Raw genomic sequence first — 17,551 nt, forward strand, 5'->3', positions numbered from 1 at the left:
TTTAATTACATTTTTGAATGGTGGAGTTATATATATATATGTTTCAAAGATAATAAAAATAAAGTGAAAATTATATTTATATTTATAATAAAAATATTTCTGAATAAAGTTTGAGAATGGAGAGTTTGTTTATTTGTGTTTGCAAGTGTCATTACAACGTCTAAGGTTTGTTTTTGTTGCAATTGTAATGGTTTTTTTATTGATGGATCGTGTTGCCATCCTCTGTTTGAGTTGTCATAGAAGCTAATATTTGAGTGTTGTCAAAGTTGTAGTATCTTATCCTATGTTCCTAAGGAGGTTGTGGGTGTAGATTGGTTCTAGAGTTTTTTTGTTTGAATTTTCATTTATACAAGGTTGTGATTCAAGAGCGTTGCCCTTGTTCCTGTGCTACAAATTTGAAGAGGCCCTTGCTATATAATGTAGGATGGTTCCATTCTTGTTGTTGGAGGTCATGTCTCCTCAGGGATCCAGCCCTTGCTTTGGGTAGTCTTGTTTCCTTCAAGCAAGTTAAGCTTCAATCTTCTCCACTTCTTTCCTCTATTTTAGTTTGTGAAGAGCCATTTATTTCCATTCCTATTGGCTCAGAGGCTAATGAGGAAGTTGAGTTCCTCAATTCTGACAACCCGATTTGCCCTTTTATGGGGTTTTGGTCATGGCTTGCAGATCTTCAATCTTGGATTGCTCATAACTGGCTTCCTATGATCAAGTAAGAAGTCTTCATCCATCCTTATGCTAAAGGGTTTTTGTTGTTGTTGAGTATGACAATGATGAAGGCAGGATCTTATCTTTAACCTCAGTCCTTGGTTTTGGGGCAATGTCGGTATGTTTATGAAATGTTTGTCTCCTTCCTTAGATTCAATCTCTGGTGTCTTGACTTCTACTTCTATTTAGGTGTGGTTTCCAAATATGATGCTACATTTATGGGATTTCCCCTCTCTTTAACCTATTAGGTTTGCTTTAAGAAAGTTCCATTTTTCCTCCTAAGAAACTCAAAGAAGAAGCATTGCTACTTATGCCACAATTTGTGTGGAAATGGATCTTAGTCTTAGGTTTCTAGCTAAAATAAAGTTGAATGGGAAATTTTTTGTGGACGCAAAAATTAGATTATGAGTGTGCTTCATTGAGACACGAGACTTGTTTTAATACATGCCATACAATTGTTCATTGTCCTTCTAGGTTAAAAAGTGGTAAAAAGAAGCAACAAAAATCTACTCGGTGGGTTGGCTCCACCAAGGCTCATTAGTTAGTCCTTTGGGGAAAATCTCCTACAACTCCTCCTCCTTCTCAAGTGAATTCAATTCATAAATAAAAGCAACAAGACTGAGTCACTTAAAGCCTGCTGAAAGCATATTTAAATCCTTTAGACTTGGGTCACGAATCACATGGAAAGTCTGGCCCTCAGATCTTAAAAAGTTGGGCAGATCATGTTGATGTAGCCAAATCTCAAGAGAAAGGAGAATCCTTATCATCGGTCCAGATCCAACCAATTATGCAAGCACTCCTCCTAATTCATTGAAAGTCTGGAAAAAGGTGGGAAAAAAGAAGGAGAAAGATCGAGAAGCATCCTGCCAATGGTTACAATAAGTCACATTTGTAAACCAGTATAATCATGTTCTACATTTTTTAATGTGTATGTAATCAATTTGTGAGAATATATCCGTGTAAAAAAAGTTGGAATGCATATCCTTTAAGTATTTGGTAGTCTAATTCAACCACGTTCTTTCTAGGCATGTTAACAATGTCCGAGTTAGATCTTCCTGCCTTAAATTTATTTACAGGCTAGAGATTATTGATGTGATAGATGCATATTTTTTATTAATAACAAGTTCTCATTCTGGTTTAAATAAAAAAATCTTATTTTTAAAAATTATGAAAGTTATATCATTCACACAATAATATTAAAAATTGCTAGAGATAAAAATCATAAATAATGACAATATACATAAGTTATGCACACCATGATTTACCTTAGAAAATCCCAATTAGAGAAACAACAACCAACAATAAATCTATTATAATTTTATGGGTTAGAAATAACCATGGCTTGACTTAAAATGAGCCAAGTCGACCAACATAATAGCCCAACAAAGTGAGCCTTCCTTCAACACATGTGCATTATAATGGAGAAGCCCCGAGCCTTTTAAAGGTACCATCACATGTAATTCATGGGCTCTAAAACCATGAGCCACCAAAACGAGTTGCCCAAAACCACCACTATGGACTTAACAACTTTGACTCTTTCACCAAGTCAAGTGTACCATAATATTCCCCCCTTTTAACTTGATTGGGGAAATTTGCATGCTCTCCTCCCCTATCATTTAGGTCTAGTCTAAGACTTTCATACAAGAGTACAAGTCTAATTAGTTCTTATATTTGCAGGGCCAATATACATGTAATTTATAAATTTCACCTCAAAAGTTATGTTTTACTATCATTGTATGGTACTTATATTGCTATTCTCTCATGTTTACACACTTGCTCACACCAAGTTCTCTCACTGGATATCACTTCTATGGTTACGTCTCATCCGCAAGACACCTATTTAATATTAAGCAATATTTACGTATGTGGGTCAAATCCCAATTGGGCTTCTCTATGTTAGTTTCATCCTCAACATATGATGTGCTAACATTTGCAACATCACAACCTTCTACAGACCATGATCCCTTGGCTCTGATACCATTTGTCAATAAAAAATAAAAATAAACAATTAATGACACATGGACACCATAGTTTAACCTGAAAAACCTTGTGGGAAAACCAACCATAAATAGTAGATCTATTATTCCTCATGGCTTAAAAGTAGCTATGTCTTGGCCAAGTCAACGAACATTCTAGCTCAATCAAGTGAGTATGCTATTCTCCACTCAACTTACTCACAATACAATGGAGAATCCCCAAACTTTTCGAAAGTTTCATCACATGTAATCAATGGGCTCTAATACCACGTGTCACCAAAACCATGTGCCTGAAACAACCATTGTGGACCTAATAACTTTGACTCTTTTACCTAGTCAAGTTTTCCTTAACAAAAACATCCTTTATATTATACAAAAAAATTGTATTAGTTTAAAATTAGATTTTAAATTTTTAAATATATTTAGTGGTGTACTCATCTTAGATCATTGACATAATCTAAGTTACTAAATCTAGTCATAATCCATTTTTTTATAATTCACATGTGACACAAAGATATGTGCGAGAAATTTATAAGTAGAAGATATACATCATCATACAATGGTTGTAAAAAGAAATTCCTCATTATTGTTTCCTCGTGCATCCATTAAATAACCATGAGTGAGTCACCATAATTAGAATTTTTTATATGGGCTAGTTTGAAAACTATGTTGAGAGCCATCAACTAACATTGATTATTAGTTCTCTGACATATTCCAGTGTTGAAAGAATTGCCATGATTCAAAGAAAAATATAGAATCTCCCTTAACGCTCCCTTAGGAGGGATATCCTACGAGGTACTATCAAAGTATGCTCATGGGATGCTTATGATGATTACCACTTCTTTTAGCCTCTGAAAAATTTGTTTAGCATGAATTTATGAGTAATCATTTAATATATATATATAGAATATATATAGAGAGCGCTTAGACAACACATTAAAGAACTAATATTTATTTTCCTTCACATATTTTTAATTTCCTAGCTAACTAGACTCACTAAACAATGCTAAGGGGAAGCCTTCTAATTTTATTTTATTTTTTTTATATCTTCACCTTTTAAATTTAAAATCATTTAAAATTTTAGAATTAATTAATTTAGATAATTATATTTTTAATTGGGAAAAAATTAGTTGAGTTGAGACTTCTGTGATCCATATCAAGTTATGAGAAAAAAATATTTCGGCATAAATCACATGATAGTACATTTGTCAACGCTTTTGGGAAAAAAATATTATTAACATTATCATGAATATATTAATTTTCTTAAAAGCAACTTACAAATTAAATTGGAACATTTTCGTCATTAATTTTAAAATTATGAGTTTTTATATAACCCACTTTACACTAAAGTGTTTCTTATGATAAATAAAGAAAACATAAATATTAAAAGTATTATTATGAGGATATTGATAATAGTATTATTTTTCTTTGTTTAATTTTTTTTTTTCTTATTTTATTGTAAAATATTTTTATATTGTTATTATAGGGTATTAACAATATTATTATTATTATTATTTTAAAATATTTATTTTAATTTAATTTATATAGGGCATGTAGTTTGGAAAGTTAGAAAGAATGCTTGTAAAATAAATCGATGAAGTAATGATGGTAATGTGTTACACTTATTCACACAATACTTCACATGAGACATCATAGAATAAAATCACCCATGCAATTAACTCTTGGCTTATGTGGGAATATGTCATCGTGCGCATCAATTTTGATTTTTTCTTTAGAAACGAGTTCCTCTGCATCACTCCAAGGGCATTTCAATTTTGGGAATTTCCTTCAAATCTCTTTTCTTCATGTGGTTGTTAGTTCATTCCTCCTCATGTTTAGGGGTGAGACTCTTGGTAGTCCAAGCACCATCTTCATGTTGGAATTTCAATAGGCAGTTTACATTTTCTATGATATTGGGCTTCTTTCTCTACACTCCGTCTAGGATTTTTTTTGCAATATCATTTGCAAGAATTAGGTATTGTGGTCAGAAACTAGGTATTGCGGTCAGAAGCTAGAGAATCTAAAGGAAAATAAATTAGTTCTTGGTAAGTTTCATTTTCTCTATTCAATTTGTAGAGGCATTGGTGTTAGTGGAGTCTGAAATCTTTTCAGATGGTTTTTGAATAGTGAATTAGCAATGAATTTGGGGCCTATGCATAAAGGGTGTTGCATCGGGTGTAAAGTTTCACAATTAAAAAGACAACTTAGGATTCAAGAAGTCCATTCTTTGGAAATAAGTTTGTTATTACATAATTGGTTACTAAATCATGGGCTCAGGATGAAAATAGGGATAAGGAGATAACACTATTTATGGAAATGGTGACCACCACTGTCATGAGATCGTAGAGCTAAAAAGAGAATACACCCTACACAAACACCTCATTAGCTAACTAATTGATGAGTTATTAGAACATAGATCAATTAATGGCACATCTAATAGTGGGGTCATTTGGTAAGAAGGAAGACAAATCTATTCAACAATACTATGTTGATGTGGATATTAATCTCTCTCTCTCTCTCTCTCTCTCTCTCTCTATATATATATATATATATATATATATACAAAGTGTTTATGTTAGGATATATTCATATAAGGGTAACTAGGAACAACATTTTGGACTAGGTGCTCGAGCTTTGATTTTGATTTTGCTTAAACTTGTTTTTAAATAATATGAAATTAAAATGTAATAGTATATTGGAAAGTACCAATTCAATGGTTTTCTAATATAAATACAACCATTCTTATTAAAAGTGTTGGACTCACTTAAATCGAAGAGATGGATTTAGATAACCATGTGATGCATTGTTCATTCATATGATACATAAAACACAATGTTTGTTACCCTTGGTTTCATCTTTGAAGAGGTCTCTTTGAATCCTCATGACTTTTTGTGTTCACTTGTGGCTTTTGGCCTTTCTATTAAGTAACAAAATCCATGAGGATTACGTTTCCAACATTTCCCACTTCATCAAAAGGTGTGTATGTGAGTCCAAGAAGAGAGTTGAAATATGAGGGTGGATCATAACCAATGACCAGATGTGCTCTTTGAAAATGGTGGTTAAAGAAGACCACAAATCGAATGGGGTAACAAAATCCAAAGTATTCTAATGGTGGTGGTTTAAGGTTTACCATCAACTTTGGAAATTGGCTTGAAGCAGTTTTTGGAACAATTCCTACTCTAGCTAGAAGTTGATGTCTTTTGCGAAATGGAAGTGCTCTCTCATGGTGGTTTAAAGATGACCAAAAACTTGAAATGGTGGTTTGAAGATGAACACAAACTATTGTTCAACAAAAGTTGAAGTCTTCTACTGAGTGGTGGTTTAAAGAGGACCACAAATCAAATGGTGTTCATAAAACATGATTCCATCTCTAGCTACAACTCTAACTTTGGATCTAAGCTTTGGCTATGACTTAGGTTTTCTTGATAAACTTCGACACCAGTAGTTGACTATAAATTCCCCCCTATAAGATATAAGGTGAGAAGAAGGAAATCTCTCCATTGTAATATGTGCCAATAATTGAGAATGACTGCTATGGTATGACCACTATATCATTTTCGTAGTTGAAGTCCATTGGCAATATGTGATCCGTCCAAGGTGAAATTTTACTCTAGCAAGGTTCTTGTCACTAGCACATCCGTCTTAAGAAGGATTATGTTTTCCACAATGTTCATAAGGATGAAGATTAAACATTTATCTTTGCTTGATGAGAATGTTGGAATTTGGGAACCAAATGTGGAAGTGGAGCAGATGAAGATGAGATTTCTTGAAGAAAACTAGTACTCTAAATTAGATTGGTTTAAAATTGTCTAGAATGGGAAATGTCACTTCATTTTCGTGTCCAAGACTGATTCTATGCTTTTTTTTTATTACTTCTTCCCAAGGTTTGATGATGGGCTTGGGAAGTGCAAGAAAAACTTTTGCATCTTCATTTGAATTTTCTCTTGAAATGATGTCACAAATTTGATAAAGTGTTGACTAGTAATGTGATTCTTTCTCAAACTCAAAAAGAGAATTGTTTTAAACAAGACCCAATTCATAATGTTGACCCTTTTGTTGTAAATCATCTTATTGGAACTATTATTTGAGTTGGAGAAACTTGATTTTGTCCCCTACATCTTGTAAATAGGTTAGAACATTAGCAAAAGTGGCCTTGTCGATTTTGACCGTATCGTCAATAGTAGAGAGTATTAAAGTTTGTAGTAACTCTAATAACTCATCAATTCCAAACATTTTACAATAATTCAATGTCAACAAATAAAGGGTGTCAATTTCTACCAAAAATACACTAGTTTGCAATGCAAATTAACTAGTAAACTAACAAAAATATTATTTGCAATTTACAAATGTTCTTGATACCAATATTGAATTGATGTTCAAGATTCCTCAATGTTTTGAATCCTTTCATTACAAGCTTTTCTCCAATGTTCATATATAGGTAGATTCAATTCTTTCAATAGTTTAAACCATTTAGATTTGGGACCATAGCAAGCTTTTCTCCAATGTTCATATATAGGTAGGTTCAATTCGGTAAATAGTTTAAACCATTTAGATTTGGGACCATAGCAATAACCTAAATATTACACATCAAAACGTTTTCTTTCTTATCCCAAAACATTACATTAAGTTCCTTGAATGTAAATCAATTTAGAAATTAAGTTCCCTTAGTGTAAATCAACTTAGAATTTAAACTTGGAATCCATCGTAATAACCAAATTATTGCCCATCAAAGCATCTTCTTTCTTGTCCCGAAGCAATTACAACAAGTACGTTGAATGTAAACCTCGAGATTTTTATTATGCTTATTTGAAAATCACTCTACCAAGAAAACCCTAAACATTTACATCAACCAAACACGAGTCATCAGAAAATAGTTGAAGACAAGCTGTCGCAAAAATATGATGAGGTTGTTTGGCTAGGCGGATCTAAAAACGTGGCATGTAGAATTTGAGAATCGGTGTACCTTCGGAAAACGGAGCAAGGATTCACATAATTCATCCATATCATGGAATGCAATGCAATTTCCAAGGTGAATTAGAAGTTTTTGGTTTCTCTCTTGATATGTTCAAAGTTGTTTCCCATCTATTATCTTGTCAAGAGATGTGTAGTGCCATCAAAGAAAAGCATTTAAAAGTTGAATCCATAGTTCATAGCGGCAACAAACCATGATATGATCCAACAAGTCTTCGTTGTAATCTGAAAGTCAGGATTTGCTACGAGTGCACAAAGGGTCTCTCGAACATAAACTGCACAACAATCTTCTTCTGTCAAAATCTTCCGTTAAAATATTCTCATGGATTACATGAAACAATAACTAAATCCAAGCTCAAACAAGAAGGGATTTGAATAGCAAGGAAGGCGAGACTTCTTCCTTGTTTCATTCTACATCATGCAAGGTGGCCACAATGAATACTTTTTCAACACCTTTGATAACCAGAAGATGAAGAAAGTTGGCCACAATGAATACTTTTTCAACGCAACATCTTTGATAACCAGAAGATGAAGACCAACAATGTATCAACATCGATTGCAACCAAGCTAAGAACATTTCAGTTCCTCTATAGGCAGCAAATATAGCGACTGATGCCACTATAATTACACAAGTAGCAATGAAAAGAAATACAAGCGGAAGGAAAGCAATAACCATAATAGCAAAATTCACTATAACTACAAAGGAATTGCCATGTCTGAGTGGGTTGAGTGAAGAAGTAAATTTGCCATAAAGCTAAACGCTCGAAGGATATATAACCTAAACTATTTATGCTAGAAAATGGCATTGGAAAGTACAAGGCTGCCCTTCCAAAAGCCAAGATGAGAACAATACGTCGATAGTATTACTCATAAAATTGAACCCTCCATGAACACGGGGACAAATATGTGTTAGGTTAGGTTGAGAATTGAGAGAATGGGCATGCAGAATGGCGAGGCAAGGAGTGAGTGCATGATTTTCCAGATACCCATGAATGATCTCGCATTAGGGTACAACCAAAGTTGAGTGCGGGCAGGGCACGAGAATGAAACCAACAGAGAGTGGGATAAATAGAGACATGTAATGTTAGGGGGTGTTTCTGTAAACCAAGCAGAGCATTGGCAGGCCTGTAGGACATATATGGTTGATGACAACGAAATGATTGATTGGCAGAAGGCCAAAAATAATACTTCGCTCTGATATCACTATTACACTCTTATAAATAGAAGAGATAGATAGCTCTAGATGTTTGAGATAGATTTAGGTTAGCTCTAAATGCATTTTTTATTCATGGGATATCTATAAATATATTGTTTATGATTTTTGGTTTCATTTTTTAAGAAGTTTGTTGGATTCCTAATGACTCTTCAGAGTCTTTTTTCTCTTAAGTGAATAATACAATTTTAGATATCTTAAACAGTAGAAAAACTATCATAACTAGATTGTCAAACCAGGAGTGGGAACAACCATCATTAGTTGGGAAAAACCCTCACTAGTTGTTACCCATGAATGAAGGCTGACACATCAGTGTTATTCAAGGAAAATCACCCAACTGGGAATTACCCACTGGTGGTTAGTAAAGGAGGACTTTCACTCGTGCCATATGCACTTTTGGGTAGTGGACCATGAACACAAATAAGCTCTTATGCACTTTTGGGTAGTGGACCATTAACACAAATAAACTCTTAACTAAATAGAAGCAATTTTAAGACATACTAAATTTTAGAGCATACTCCAACCCTTGACAATATTAAAGTTTCCAATGAAAAAAATATTAAATTATAAATTTTCCAGATTTTTTCTTTTATTTTAATTTTCCACCTAGCCCTTTACATAATTTGAAAGTTAATTTTAATTGCGAGAATTAAAACGTAAACATTAAATCCAAGATTTTTTGAATGCAGTGTTAAAACATAAACATCAAATCGTAAACATTAAATCCAAGATTTTTTGAATGCAGTGTTAAAACATAAACATCAAATCCAAGAATTTTTGAAATGGTCAAATTCGAGAAATTTTTATTTTGTCTGATTCTAAAAATGGAAAATGTGGCTGGAGTACGCTGCTTAAAATTACGATTCGTGGTTTACGGTGAAAAGAATAATCCGGCTGTTAGTTTTTAAACTCCTGGGACATTGGGAGTCACTTTAAAGTTAAAAGAATAATACGGCTGCAGGTTTTAAACTCTTGGGACGGTGAGAGTATCTTTATTGACAACATTCGCACGGTAATCGCGTGGGACTGGATATCTTATATTATTTCTCTGAAGTTCGCAGGAGGCATAAACGAGGAAGCGAGTAATTTAGTTTGCTGGGGAGGCAGAAACAGAGGCAATGGAGATGGGTATGCACAGTCGGACAGCCATGACACGCTTCAGCTTCTTGTTGTTTAATTTGAGTCTGATCATGGCTGCTGCCGCCCAAGAAAGTTTATATGAAAGCAGACGATATGCTGTTGTGTTCGATGCTGGCAGCACTGGAAGCAGAGTCCACGTTTACAGCTTTGGAGACAATATGGAGCTCATTCCCATTAATGGAGTCGACATTGAGTTCGCCAAAAAAGTATTCCCAATTTTCACATCATTTTGTTGTAGTATTTTTTTTTGGGATGGTTATTATGCTGTTATTTGTCAATGAAGGTTCATTCATAGCTTTTTGTTATTTGTTAAGGTGGGTTAATTTATTATTGTTATTTAAAGAAAATCATTTATTTAAAATTATTTTGCTAGTAATTTTTAAAGAAACAAGCGTCCATTCTTGTTGGATGATCTAGTAATCTTTAGAAGAGACAAACTTTCATTCCTACTAAATAATCTAGTAATCTTTAAAGAAGCGAGAGTCTTGAGTTTTTAATCTATTAATAAAAAACAAACTTTTAACCAAAATAATTTAAGAGCCTACTCCAAACCTATAAATCTTACATTTTATATATAATATATATAAACTGACATCATTAATTAATTAATTACAGGTGAAGCCAGGCTTAAGTGCCTATGCAGACAACCCTGAAGAAGCTGCAAATTCTTTGAAGGAGATTCTACAGAGTGCTGTGGAAGCTGTCCCTGCAGATGCCAGAGCAGTAACACCCGTTAGACTTGGGGTATTTATTTTATATATTTTAAAAAATATTCTTTTCCATATATGGGAAGTGTTTTTGTTTTCTTTATATTTTTTGAATTGAGAATTTTTTTTACTAATTGTGTTGGGGAGGTGTTTATATATATATATATATATTTTTGGTTAAATTTGTTCAAAGTTTGATTGGAATTTATTGGAATTATAAGTTTGATATATGAATTCTGCAAAATTTGAATGATTTGAGATTTTTTAAAGCACTAAATTTATTAATAAATTTTTTGGGCGTAGAATCCATTAATAAAGTTAAAAGTGAATTTTAAACTACCTAAAAACACTATTTGACCAAAAAAAACTATTTACCCCTGTTCCAACCAAACACCAAAACATAAAATAGTTAAACAATATACTTTAAAAAAATATATATACGATAATTTTTTCTGTCTGAAAAAAAAATACTTTTTAATATTTCAAAAAAACCCAACTTTTATATTTAAAACTAATGAATTATGTTCTTAAAACATATCTTTTTATATACCGACCCTGATAGAAAACTTTCCAACTCTGAACTATAGCTCAGCCCCAGACTTAATTATGAATCTAAGCTGACTATAACAGTTTTTGTTTAGTATGTGAGAACTTGTGAATCTAAGGAAGGGAACTATGATATTTGAGTTTTTGTTTAGTATGTGAGAATTTATGAATCTGGCTCGGTATTTAATGTTGCATTATTACTGAGAAGTGTAGATTGGGATTTGAAGTTTATATTGTAAATGTCCTTATCAGACAGGCAGATCTAAAACTTGAACTTTAGATCTGATAATATATTAATGTATTTATGAGATAGGCATGTCTGCCTTGTAACATCGATGATCATGTCTGGTATCATTGCCAACTGACCATGTCCACTCTGATGATCAACGTCTTTATCAACAGATCATTGTTTGCTTTGTATCATCTTACCCCTTTATGAATACACCATGTTTTGCTCATATGATTAATGCCTTTATCCAAAGTCGAGGAACCAGTACTGCACATTCATTTATGTCCTTTGTTTTTCCATATTCATTCAAGATTTTTGTCCTTTGTTTTTCCATCTTCATTCAAGATTTTTGTAATTTGTTTTTCCATCGTCATTTAAGGATTTTTTTTGTTTAACTTTAGTGTGAATTTATAAGCTGAACTTAAATGGAGAATAATAATTATTTTTTCCGATTATAAATTATATATATATAAAATGATTTTCATTTTTTTTAATGTTTATATTTATTAATGCACTTCAAAAAATTTGGTCTATGGGACCTAGAGAAAAGAATTATTTAGTTTGATTTAAGATTTTATTTCTATGGTTAAAAAGCTTGGAGAGAAGCCTCCCAACCTCACTGTAATTTTGACAACATAAAAGGCTAGGAAGGTCAATATTGCAACAAAGATTTTGACACTGAGATCTAATGTGGTTGTACGCCGGTACTCTAAGAGGAAATGATTTTCATCCTCGATGTTCGTATTCTCACAGAGATGGTAGAACCTTTCTATCCATGATGTGTTAGGAACTGCCCAACTACTGATTTCACTATGGAGCTCATGAGAATTCCTTCTAATCTTGGCTATATTATTTTTAAAATAAATCTCAATTTTTAATTTCACTCTATTATTAAAAATATCCTCAATTATTTAATGTGAATTAAATTTTTACAATCTATATAATAATTAAATTAATATTTAAAAATATTATAAAATATTTAATAAAAATTAAATTTTGACCATCTATCTAAAAATTAATATTCTAAAATATTCTAAAATATTTTGTGAAATTTAAATCTCCTTGTTTTTAAAATTGAAATTCTAAATATCATTTTACAAAATAAAAAACTTATTAACTTAAAAATATTTTAAATAATTATAATGTTTAATTTTTTAATACCGTGATTATTTTACAAACACAAAAATTCTTTTTTCAAGTACCTCTCTATGATCGGGAGCTCAGAGGGTCAATTCCCCAAATTCCCTGATATTACTATAAACATTAATATAATTTCTTCGTCAATAATTCATGTTGCGCAACTTCATCGACATGCTCATTTTATTAAAATGTCGACTCCATTGAACATGAGCAGGCAACAGCAGGTTTGAGACAGATATCTGACGTCAAGGCGGACGAAATTTTGGAAGCGGTAAACTCTAAATCGATGCCGGTGTTTGATATCTTTTTTTCCTGATAGCATTTTCTAGAACCGTTTTGCTGTTTTTAAATTTTCGCGTGTCTCTGAGTGTAACGTTTGATTACTAATTACAGGTAAGGACGTTGATATCGAGCACCACTCCATTTAAGTTTGAGAAAGGCTGGGTTTCTATTTTGGACGGTAGCCAAGAAGGCTCGTTCATGTGGGTATGTTTTCTTTCTCAGAGTTTATTGCGTCTTGAGAAATTAGTGTTCTTTCGCCTTTTCTGGAAAGAAATAAAACAGTAAACATTCTCATGGAGAGGGACTACTGTTTGAGAAGCTGATAACTATTTTGAAGACAATTTTATGTTTTGAGATAGCATAATTGCTCTATGTTGCCTGTTTGGAATTGTTTTGTAACTTAAAATTTTGTAGATAGATTTTGAAGCTGAATTGAACTCTGTAAGTAGGCTGAAATGTGTCAGTTCAGTTCCAAAAATTTATGTACAATCTGTATGGCTGCGAAAATCTACATTAGAAATTTGTCTTCTTTAATGTCATTTTTTTTCTCCCTTTAGTTGTCATTCACTAATTTCATTTGCCAATTTTCAGTAAGGGATTAAAAGATCAAAAGCGGCTATTGCCATTATAACACTAAAGCTAAGTGAAACTACCCGAATTTATGAATTAGCCAGAGCCAAAAATCCATAAAGTGGAAAAGCACACTTTGAGTCTTATACAAGTGCCTAAAAATCTCCCTTGAAATTTGAAACAAACAGGGTAACATCTCATTATTACTTGGTTGTAGCAAGCCAAGACATATCTTTTAGACTACACTTAACACAACAATTGTGGCCAAACCTAAGCTAACCACCATGCATAAGTTCTCCAACAGATTACCATGATGGAACTTGTGCACCTTTGTGAGAGCAAGCTCAAGCTCGAGTGGATGCCTTGATCCTCCTAGCAATGTCTCAACCTACTGGTCGAACGCTAGGCCAGTTCTCCATCCTAGCCAACCGCTAAACCCTAGAGAGTCAACCAGAAAGGTTACCAAACATGTCAAGGCGTATTTGTTCTAAATCGTATGTAAAACATACACCCATGATGGAACCACTTAATCTGTCTAATACAAGCACAACTGTAAGCTTTACTTGTCTGAGGCCGTTCCAAGATCGTCTTGGTTGTTTACCCACTTAGCGTCATCCATCTAGGTGAGCTGACAACAATACTCATGGCCTTTGTCAACTTGACAACCAATATAGCCACTAGCTGTTCATGACGTACCCTATGACTCTCGGCCCGCCCATGTATCGTACAAGTATGTGAAACAGTTTCTCCATAATACAGTTGCAGACACCATGGAATCGGCCCTGCCATAACACTACCATTATGAAGCACGCAAGCCCAATCGAGGTGGTGCTACACTACAAAATATTTATCCTGGTCTGAAAAGTGTCAAACGATTACCAAAAGTAACATGTGCATCCAAGATTAAAAAAAAAAAAAACATTGGCTGGCAAACAATTTTCTCCATAAAATATATAATAATTTATGGAAAGTATGGGTTGTACGACATCCCTGATCTTTGCACTATAACTTTTAAGCTTGTTTGAAATGACCCAAAATGAAAATCAGGGCAACCTGTTTTTCTCCTTGTGGCCTACGAAAGTTGCAGGTGTCCTGTGTAGATGTCACAAGACAATAAAGTAGTTTCCATGCCAATGGGAAGTAGTCCTTCCACAAGACAATGTTTCAGTAAGATTTCTCTTACCGCTTTGATATTAGGGTAGGCATAGATGATTGTGTGAAACTATCTTAGCGGTTGTCTAACCCAATCCTTGTGCCTCAATGCTGTGGCACGTAATACTGATTGTGGGATCCAAAGGGTAGTTCCTTTGACATCTTGTGACCACTGATGAATGGGGGTAGAGGGACAACGCTTTGAAAACTCTACAACATTTAGCACAGAAAATGTTGAGTTTGAACTCCAATACGTGCACCTTTTAGCATTTTGTGGGCATACTAGAAATTTCAGTGTTGTGATTTTTATTGTAAATTCAGAAATTTCACCTTACATCAATTTTTTTATATCTAATCCCTGTGAACTTCAGCCTTAGGGTTGATCTGAAATATTAATTTGCAGCAGCAAACAACAGACAGATTTTCACTTACTTCAACCCAACATGCTAGGCAGCCCAAGAGAAAAGATACCAAACATATCCCAAGAAAACTCCGCTCTGAAGGCAGATTTTTTCAAGCATTATTTACAACAGCAAATCTTCTTTCTTTATCTTCTAAATATATGTTAAATCACTTAGCTATTTCAACCCTATGTTATGTCAAATTAGAATAAACAACAGGTGCTGAAAATTACCAATCAAGAAGACATTGTAAGCTGAAAATCAAATCTGCATTTACATAATTTTGGAAAGCTGGAAACTATATATATATATATATATATATATATATGTGTGTAAAAGAAATGAAGCTTATACATATATACAAGAAATGAAGCACATGTACATACTCATAGCTTATTACAAGTTGCTACAAATTTCAAGCTCTCCAAAACCCTAGCTATGGACACCTTGAAAACCCTAGCCACTTTAAGTTTTAACCCCATACAGAAATTACCTGCAAATGAATTCTTAAAAGCAGAAAATAAACAATGGCAAGAGCATAAAACATAAAACATATATACACAAAGATTTTCCCTTGGATCCCAAAACCGGGACTACCAGATTGATTTTTCATTATATTCCTTTCAATGTTACAATACATATATATACATGCCGAAGCATCCATAAACCCCAATCCATTAACCCTAGATTAGAATATAACCATAGTTCCCTTGACTGGATCTACAAAATACCATGGACAGAAAACCATCATGCCCAAAACCATATGCGAAATCCATGCACAAAACCATAGGTAGGTTTGCCCACCTAATATAGGGTCCAATTTTTTTTTTCTCGGGGCACTGCCCTGGACCCCGTGCAAGGGGGCTACTGCCCCCTTGCATACCCCCCTATGATCCCCCCACGCATGGGGTAGTTGTGGAAAGAATATAACACAACCCAACAACCACTACCACACACAAGCAAGCATCAATACCAACAAGTCTTCCTTGGCTCCAACATCCAGATTGTATTAGACAATATCTCTACACTAGCTCAGTCATCTTCCTTAGGGTTTGCAAACGCTAGCCATGCTATATCACACAAGTACATGGGAAGACAACTCTAATGTTAGCCACCAAATGTAAAGGTCTTCAACTCTTGCATCAACACAAGCACCAAGACCTCCATGGAACATCAAGAATACAATAACAGTCTTCATCCAAGCAAGTCATCACACCAAGCTCAAATCTCATAAAGTTGATCTCTGAAAGATCTTGCTCTAGCCTTACATCCTAAAAGAACAAGGTTCCAAAACCATGCGAGGCGTTAGCTTCACTCTCCATGTTTTCTACTAGGGTAGAAACCCGTGTTCTACAATGAGAGCCACAAGAACCATCATCATCTCCAACATCATGTTCTTCTCTAAGGTTTATATGCAGAGCTCAAATCCTTGTCATCAAAAGAGAAAACCTTATCATCACGCAAGAGGAATCTTCCCATGAATATCTAAGACGTCTTCCTTCCTCCTTGTTTTTTCCTAGCGTTTCCTCATGAACCTTAATGTCATGCTCATAGGGTTTTGTCATGAACCAAGTATCTCTAAGACAAGTGCAAAGAAGAGGACGATGATGATGATGAATACAAGGGTTCTCTTCTCTCTTATAAATACAAGTAGGTGAGGGAGGCTAATATAAAACAAAGACATACGTCAAACTAGGGTTTATCCAATTCCCAAAGTTAAATTCCCTCCAAGCATGATCCTCCTCAGTCGTAATGCCCCTCGTCGAAGATGATGTGTTCTCCAACAAGCTACTAGTCCAACAAATGGCCTCATGCAAGACACTTTGTTGAGCCAATTAATTGTTCCTAAAAGACGAACTAGCTACTGCACATTAGATTGTCAACCCAAGGTCTCGTCTTTCTATTTCAAGGTTATCTGCACAGTTTATGCAAGAGAAATGTTGGTATGACTAATCACTATTATCCTAATAGAAAGTGAAACTTCAATGATAAAGGAACCAACCCATAACACAATTAAGAACTTCTGCTTCTAACTAAACCAAACCATTCAAAGCATCAAATCCTAAATACTTTTTTCAGGAAACAACAAAGAAAATCTTTCAAACACTGAGTTGTTACCTAAGGAACTGTTAGCTCTGCTATAAGTGAAGTTTTTCTAAAGAATAGAACAGGTTTGGCCGTGTGTTATGCTCAGAAGGGAGCCTGCAGCATTCCGTCTCCTCCTCCTCCTTGATTTTTCCTACACTCTTATAACTCCCGCTACCCCTGTTTTCCTCCATTTTGCCTCCAAAACCCTGTGTAAGCCCCGGTTCCGTCTATCCCCTCAGTGCTAAAGTTTAAACCCATACGACTATATTCACGTGACCGCGCACCATAACCCGCCGTTTCCCTGTCACATCAGTCATAAACGTGTGCATTTAGTCCGCGCCGTCCGATCAACCCCCCACCGCGATCCGACGGCATTCGCGCTTCCCACTCCCGTAACCTGCACGCTCGTTAACCAACGGGGAAAGCGGTTTCCC

General features: G+C 34.2%; 1 protein-coding gene across 1 annotated transcript in view; it reads left to right on the top strand.

Annotated features, from left to right (window-relative positions):
- The first annotated feature begins 9,878 nt into the window (after positions 1 to 9,878).
- Positions 9,879 to 17,551, top strand: part of LOC149163902 (putative apyrase 2) — a 452,574-nt gene continuing 444,901 nt past the window's right edge. Inside the window, exons 1-4 of the mRNA XM_089430833.1 lie at positions 9,879 to 10,208; positions 10,618 to 10,746; positions 12,839 to 12,895; positions 13,018 to 13,110. Coding sequence (XP_089286959.1) covers positions 9,981 to 10,208; positions 10,618 to 10,746; positions 12,839 to 12,895; positions 13,018 to 13,110 — 507 coding nt within the window. The 5' untranslated portion in view covers positions 9,879 to 9,980. The remainder of the gene's footprint in view (positions 10,209 to 10,617; positions 10,747 to 12,838; positions 12,896 to 13,017; positions 13,111 to 17,551) is intronic.

This window comes from Pinus tabuliformis, chromosome 5_1, assembly GCF_031772625.1.
Source record: "Pinus tabuliformis cultivar Carrire ecotype Pingquan chromosome 5_1, CPIR1, whole genome shotgun sequence".
Taxonomy (NCBI): Eukaryota; Viridiplantae; Streptophyta; class Pinopsida; order Pinales; family Pinaceae; genus Pinus; species Pinus tabuliformis.